The sequence below is a fragment of the Limulus polyphemus genome, unplaced genomic scaffold (genome assembly GCF_000517525.1).
Source record: "Limulus polyphemus unplaced genomic scaffold, Limulus_polyphemus-2.1.2 Scaffold7782, whole genome shotgun sequence".
In the NCBI taxonomy this organism is placed as follows: Eukaryota; Metazoa; Arthropoda; class Merostomata; order Xiphosura; family Limulidae; genus Limulus; species Limulus polyphemus.
The window spans coordinates 8,945-17,520 of NW_013673392.1; the positions used below are offsets into that span (position 1 = coordinate 8,945).

At 32.5% G+C, this 8,576-nt stretch overlaps 1 protein-coding gene across 1 annotated transcript in view; it reads right to left on the reverse strand.

Moving 5' to 3' along the window:
- Positions 1-6,549: 6,549 nt before the first annotated feature.
- The window catches only part of LOC106474860 (trypsin-1-like), a 10,591-nt gene continuing 8,564 nt past the window's right edge, over positions 6,550-8,576 (reverse strand). Inside the window, exons 6-7 of the mRNA XM_013935557.2 lie at positions 7,725-7,867; positions 6,550-7,172 (exon numbers count right to left, since the gene is read on the reverse strand). Coding sequence (XP_013791011.1) covers positions 7,017-7,172; positions 7,725-7,867 — 299 coding nt within the window. The 3' untranslated portion in view covers positions 6,550-7,016. The remainder of the gene's footprint in view (positions 7,173-7,724; positions 7,868-8,576) is intronic.

The window sequence follows — 8,576 nt, forward strand, 5'->3', positions numbered from 1 at the left end:
TAGAAACCGGGTTTCGATACCCGCGGTGGGCAGAGCACAGATAGCCCATTGTGTAGCTTCGTGCATAAATTCAAACAAACCTTAACGTATAATATTCAATTAAAGTGCAAAAGATTTAAAATAATCATGATACCACATATTGTACAGATGACTGAGAAAACTAATAGAGAATTTACTAGAACAATAGGACTAAGACGTTCAGCCGCGAATTGTTATATATAAATCAAGAACAGAAAAATACTCTATTGAAATCGCTTCCAACTCACATTTTTTACTTTCAATGGAAGTAGAGAAAATGTAGCAAAACTTTTGTTATTATCGTTACATAATTTCATATCTTACGATTGCATGTTTCTATGGTTTCGTTTGATAATTATTGACTACTCTGATAATGTTCAAGTGAACTAGCTATACCCAAGACTATAAATGATTAACATTGGTGTAACAGTGTCATTTATAAAACAAAGTATAGCGTCATTCCTTGTCAATGCTATTTGCTATGTTGGAAAGCCGTCTCACGAAAACACCTTACAAAGGTACAAAAGTTTCATTGATGTAACTCCTCCTCTCTCAAAGTTACAAATTTAACAACTAACAACAACAAAACAACGTATAATGATTTGATAATCAATGAATTAATCTTAAATTGAAATAAACAACCAGACAGCACCGAGAGCTGTGTACTTAACGGACAGAATATTTTGTTATCGATTTTCCTATTACCTTCTTAAACTTTATTATAAATGCATCCTGATACTTTACACTAATGATATTTGTTAAAATCTATGCACCACTTCCAAGAACTGTTAATATTTTTTTAAAGTTAAATAAAATAGAACAGAGACTGGCGTACCTTAACGTGTCTTCTAAATTTCCTTTAGAAATAGAACGTCTCCTCATACATCTTTCTGTTAGGCTGCCATTAACAACTCCCGGGGTTCCCTTCGACTCGTTGGAGCCTGTTATCGACCCGAAGCAACGGCTTCATGGAAATGGTGGAATGTTCTTCTATAATAAAACGGATTAGTATGCTACGTATAAATGGTGAAATGGTTTGAGCTACAATAACGAAGAAAAAAAAATGTTTTAATTTATTTAACGTTCAACATTATCAGGTTTAAAATTACTTAAAACTGGCAACTTTCAACTATACATTTCAATCGTGTGTATTTTAAATCTCTGCATTCTCGGGTAAGAAAAAGCAAAACAGGTATTTAATTTATCGCTTTTTGTTTCAGATATCCGCCTTGCAACGAAACCATAAGCTTTTGGTACTAGGTTCGAGCCTGCACTTTCAGTTGTGGGAGCATTATAAAAGTGGCAGTCAATACTGCTATTCAGTTAAGGGTAGCGATAAAGCTGGTGATGTTGTTTACTTGTTGGCCTTCTCTTGGTCAGTGATATTAAATTTAGGGACAGCAATGCTTACACCCTGAGTCTCTGACCTAGACATTTAGACCACGTGTCACATAAGGGGGTGTTTAGGTTGAAAATGTCCAAATCCAACATCATTACCTTCATTCTACTTACACTGTTGAAGGATGAGTGACTGATAAGATTTTATGATCAATTGATAATTTATAAAAAAAAACAACTATTATTTCTGTAATTTGCCAGAATGATTTTATTTCTACCAGTATTTTTAAAGTCCTAACTTGTAAATGGAGATAAGTATGAATCAGTTTTAAATTTTGTCAAAACATAAACATTTAAAAGATGTGTCATTCATATAGTTATAAATTTGTACATCAAACGGGTGAGTGTAGTTTAAAAATACATAAAAAAGCTTATCAAATGCAACAATAACAAGTGCACAATAACAATATAAAATAAAATATGACAATGCGAAGAATTAATAACATAGTCTAAATCACGCGAGAATCATTATTTGATTCGTAGGATCCAAAGGAAAAGTGAAAAAAAAAATCCAAATTAAAAACTAACCCCTCGTGGGTCTTCATTCAACAAATTCATTAACATCTTTAACGGTACAGAACCAGATTGTACCTATAGTACAAAAGTGGCCAGAGGGGTGTAAACTAATCAGATTCTCTCGCTTCCAAAGGTTTTTCCCCCATAAAATCATTTATGAAAATTAATGATGTTCATCTATAACATCAGGCTTCATAAGTTAGAAGCTTGGATGGACAGTCCTAGCTTTCCCACTGCAAACAAGCCTGCCATACTACCCCGTTCTTAATACTTTGTGTTCTTATAAAATTGTTCTTACAGCAGCTGTACAGAATAGGATTCGTAGTCTAAACGTTTCAGATTGTGTCCTTGTTATTACATGTGGTCAGAACAAGACAGATATAGGCTGTATAACTTGTAATGAAGGGGAGTGAACGTATAAGGACTCTAGTTTATGTAATGAATGCATCCCTGTTATTACATGTGGTCAGAATACGACAGGTATAGACTGTACAACTTGTAATGAAGGGGGTGAACGTGTAAAGACCTTAGTTTATGTAATGAATGTGTTCTTGTTATTTTTTGGGTTCAGAATACGACAGGTATAGGCTGTACAACTTGTAATGAGACCCTAGTTTATGGAATGAATGTGTCTTTGTTATTTCTTGTGTTCAGAATACTTGTATAACATGTAATGAAGGGGAGTGAACGTATAAGGACTCTAGTTTATGTAATGAATGTGTCCTTGTTATTACATGTGGTCAGAATACGACAGGTATAGGCTGTACAACTATGTAATGAAGGGAATGAACGTGTAGGGACCCTAGTTCATGTAATACATGCATATCTGTTATTAAATGTGGTCAGAATAAGACAGGTATAGGCTGTATAACTTGTAATGAAGGGAGTGGACGTGTGGAGACTTCTTTCAATAATGTGCAAAACATAGTAGGAACGAATGTGGTAAAGAGTGTAGTAACAGGAACTACAATGACAAGAAAAGTTAGATATAAAAGTAGAGTTTATTACAACATGATTTACAAAGAAAAACTGGGAAAATAATAGTTTTTCTTACGATATCTTATCGAAAAAAAATACTGTGGATACAAAACTTTCGAAAGATATTTTCAATATATCCTAAGAATGATAAGGAATTTTGTAAATGTTTTATATCAATGTATTATTAATTTTTGTTGTCTTGTAAGAACTTCAGGTGTTCAGTAACATTGTAATACAATGTAGGATATTCAGCATGAATACAACGTAGAAGAAGTCGAAATCCATAACATGTAGAGTGCTTATAAGTGGGAGCCATTGACGGCTTTAATAAACAACCTTTAATTGTACAAATACGAAACGTTGTACTTTTACTTGATTTTAATATGCTATGGTCATTTTTCCTTGTATTGTTAAGTTATTTACATCTGTGTAATGTACAGTCTCCAACATAAAACTAAGACGATCAATACGAATTGTACAGTAAAATCATGTTGTATACATGTAACACACGAACGTCGTTACGATCGTACTTAAAACGGTCAATACACCAATGTGCTGTCAAATCCCTTTAATTTAACATCTTAATTATGGACGTGCATAAAGTGATCAATGATACTCAGTATGAGAGTACAGTAAACGTATGTGATGTATCTTCTTTCTTCCGAAGGTATATAAGCTATTCGGTATAACGTAACGTACTATAATTTATAGCCGTGAAATGTAGCACCATCAGAATAACGTAGATAAGTTGTGGAATTAACGAAATAGCTCACACTTAGAGAATGAGGGGGGGAGTACGTCGAATGTCACTGACTTAAAGTCAACTACAGATATGGGATCACCAGACTCTCACAAGTCTGTAATTGTTTTTTATCATTAACCTCCAATGACATTGTCGGTCAAAACACAACATTACGTGACGAGCTATACTATTATGTATTTCCCGGTCTTTTAATCTTGCTGACAGACTCATAGTTGCGTATATAACACATAAGGATGAAAACACGATAACTTATACACCGTAAAAAAAATCGCTAGCTCTCCAGAGTCATATATTTATATTTAAATACATTCTTTATTCTCAATATTGGTTCAATATGCATCAACTTAAACCAGATATTTAAAACTGTCCTTTATAAAGTAGCCACAGCTAGAGTTATAGCTTTGTTGAAATAAGTCCAAAGAAATTTCAAAACTATCTGGATATTTGAAATCTACTCACGCAACAAAGCTTAATTACTCACAATTATATTTGCACGACAGAGGAAAACATTGACTAAATTAATCGTAAAACTCATAGAACTATCAAAATGAGCATAAAACACAACAAATATTGATTTATGATCGACAATTGCTTTAACAATTATGTATTCATTATGTATCAGATTATCATAGATGGTCATATTGAATCATTTTCTCATTCAGCAGCTATTTGTACACATACAAATGTGTTATCCACAGTGAGCCATACAACAGCGTGGTTTAAAGGTTATGTAATACTCTGCTAGTCACTATCTCTCGTGATAACTAAAATATAATACTTGAGTAAGGAAGCACATTATACTAATATAATAATCAGTTGATAAACAACGATTTAAAAATATAAGTAAGTGATTTATTTTGGTGGGAACATACTGCATGTTTCGACAGAACATTGGTCTGTCTTCAACAGGTGTGAAGAAGAAAAACTAATATCCTGTCGAAACATGTAGTATGATCCCGCCAAAATAAATCACTTCCTTATACTTATTAATCGTTGTTTGCCAATTTATCATTAACTAAAAAATATATTAGTCACAGATGGAACAAGTTTGGATCCTATCCTAACACTCTCTGGTTGATCATTAATGCTTCCAGTATACATGAAATAAGATTCTTTAAAAGCAAAATTAAATAATTCAATTAGAAAACACGAGTTTAGATAGGCCATTAACTGCTTCACAAGAACAGTAAATCAGATCAGTACGTAGTTTCTTGCAAAGAAACATCAATATATAATGATTCAAAACAGCTGCATTTCAACATCATAATGAAACTTTACGTTACGTACTGGTTTAAGAATGTTCAAAACTCTGTTTAACTATATATGTTCATTTCTCGTATATCATGAATAGAACCCCAGATGAAATGTGGTTACACATGTTAATATTTGAAATAGTTGGTCTTATAAGACAATTCGGTTGATTAAGAATATGATGCTACACACGTTGGATCCAAAATATCGACTTTCTCTGTCGTGTTCTAATAAAATATTAACTTTCTTCAACTATAGATGAATATCTCTGTAACTTAGTTTCTACTGTAATGGTTGAGTTTTTATCTAACTTAAGAACCTTATTCTATCACTAGTTATATAATTTATTTTAGTAAACTACACTATTCCCATGATCTGGTTCAGCCATAATTTTATATGTTAATTCTTACTACGATTAATAACAGAAATATTCCACATATTAATCCAAGAAATGTAAGTATGGTTAAGATAATTTATCAAAGAAACATAATAACGTTATCATGACATTAGATAGATATCAACTTAAAAGTGCTCTCAGTTTTAGTACAAAGCTATACACTGAGCTATCAACGATCTCTCCACAATGAGGAATCGAACCTCAGATTTTAGTGTTATAAATCCTAAACTTGTCGTTGATGAAATTAAGGAAAAATAGTTTAAATAGTTTGTTATGTCTCATTTATTATTGATCCGTTTCATAGTAGAATGACTTATGTTAGCAGTTTATATAGGTGGCAGGTGTTGCTGAACGTTTCGCATTCCTCTGGTAACAAGTTAAAAACTTCCTTCACTTTGAAATCATCTAATTCCACACATTTTAAATTTTTAAAGTTGCTTTTACTAAGTATAGTCAATCAAGACCTTACAAACAAGTGCAAAAGTACTTTAAAGAAATTAGATTAATCTTAAGTACAATTTATCTAAAAATCTGGGTACACAACAATATTTATTGCTTCACAAAATTCTGTTTCTTTTTTTGACACTATTTATTTGAAAATTTTGATTCAGCAAAGTGATATTAGTTTGTCAACTCAACATAAGATACCCGACTAAAGAAATTAAATCATATTCGAGATAAATATTGTGACTTTTGTCACTAATGTTAGGCGTAATGTTTTCATTGCAACGAAAACTTTCAACGATTGAACACCACGTTATTAAATGTTTCATAATACATATAAAATAGTATCTTGGATAAACTATTCTCTGCCACCATGCCCAGAGCTGCTTACGAAAGGCCACTTCGGTAATGCCGGGTAGTACACAAAAAAAGATATTTCAAATACCGTTTTTACACTTATTCCGATTTTAAATCTGCAACGGAATAATTAAATGAGATGTAGAAAAAGTAGCTGACATCTAGTGATGATTTGTTCACTAATGTTATGCCTATTGGTTTCATTTTCTCGTCAGAACTTACAAATGTCCATGATGAAAATCCTACATAAACTACACCAAAATAATGTTATGTTCTACTGATATTCAACATCTGACATACATTCATGCTGAATGTACTAAGTTACAAGGGTATAAAGGCCGAGTGTGGGCTACGGATTTCATAGTCCAAGGTTTGAGCCCATCAGCTGTTGGCGCGTTATAAAGTAAAGTACTTGGTTAAGAGTAGCCCTATATTCCATTGCATATGAGCAAAAAAAATAGATTAAACATGCTATTTTTTACCTAATCTACAATAGGTTGGAGGAATGAGGGGGGAAAATACTGCAGTCTAGTTTTGATTGTCATCTCTAATATTAGGCCTATATAATACTTATAAAGTGTTTAGAATAAGCGTACTTAAAAATATTTATTTTGAATAGGATCTTCAATGAGAAAGTTGAATATTCTAATATTATCATCAATTTTGAGCAAGACTGGACGAATTAATTGTTTTATTCAGTACAGGCATAGGAAACTAGATTTCAGTAGGGTTATTCCAGGTTTGAAAAAAGAAATTTTTTACTCACAGCAGTCATTTTACGGTATTTCACTACTTGTGCTGCTTAGCAGGGTTTATATAAAACTTCTTGAGAACTCGTATTCATAATCAAACAAAATACATATAAAATTTACGAATGCCTTAATAAAATTACGATTAAACGGCATATTTTTGAACCCAGTCAATGAAATAGGAGACCCTGGTGTAAACACCGGCCTTGTTTGGTCGAGCGCAACCGTAACCCCAAGAAACAATTCCCGCCAATACAGCCACGTTGTCCTTATACACAACAAGGGGGCCACCAGAATCATCCTAGAAAAAGAAATAATTCTCAGATTATTTTATCTTAAACACAAAATATATTTGTAGCTTATGTGGACTAAGAAGTTGAATAATTGAACGTAGTTCGAAGTGTAGAAAAATTATGTATTAAATATTCACGATCTCATAAATTACTATTAACTGAAATAAGAAAACAAAGAAATCTTTCTCCTCCTCAAGCTTGTGTTCAAAAAATACTATGTCTTTTATTATTATCATTATTAGAATCAACCATGTATTTGTCGTGAATCCTCGTTCTGGACAACGATATGATAGCTAAATATTTATCGTTAAATTGTTACACAATTTAAAAGTTTACTCTCCTGCGCTACCTAGGAGAGTTGAATATCTAAAATTACTGATAAATCTAAACTTTAGTCTGTTATAAAGATGTGGATCATGAAATACTAAAGACTTTAACCCTAGAATCGGATGGTCCGCAGAACTGGAGTGAAACACTTAAATCTGAACTGTTTTCAAACACATACAAATAGATCAGCGACGGAATAACCTCACTGTTTCCATAACGACTGATATTCTTACCTGACAAGCATCTTTTCCTCCCTCGAGGACGCCGGCACACAACATAGTAGCAGTTATTTCGCCTTGTCCATGCTGTTTCTTGCATAATTCGTTAGTTATTACAGGTACTGTGACTGCTTTGAGAGTGTAAGACGGACTGCCACCTATCAACAATGCAGAAAATAATTTATTGCTATAATTACAATTTAAAAAATATTGTATGAACCGCTGTTTAGTTCATTCAGACAAAATACATATACTAATGTTTCTTTGAAACATTGTAATGTAAGAATACAGGACAGGCTGCTACCTGTTAAAATAAAACAAGACGCAAAGTGGTTTTATTTTGTTCTGTCACACAACACAAATCTGTCAAGGATAAAGGAAGCTATATCAAATATAGTGAAACAAAACATTTTCTTAGGTAATACTTATCGAATCATTACATTTCAAAAAGTTGAATTCATTCTCTATGATGAATTTTCCTTCAGAGACAAAGAAGGTATTTATCTATGGATCCTATCTGTAAACAAGCAGTAACTCTACGTAAAGACTTGTTTCACTCGGTGATTCTTTATTTTTTGTGGTCAGCTCTCCATAAAACCTTGTTGCTTCTTTATCTTTTTATCACCAACCCTCCATAAAGATTTGTTTAACTCGATGGTTCTTTATGTTTTTATTCTCAATCCTCCATAAATACTTGTTTAACTCGACGATTCTTTATGTTTTTATCCTCAATCCTCCATAAAGACTTGTTTAACTCGACGATTCTTTATGTTTATCCTCAATCCTCCATAAAGACTCGTTTAACTCGATGATTCTTTATGTTTTTATGGTCAATCCTCCATAAAGACTTGTTTAACTCGGCGATTC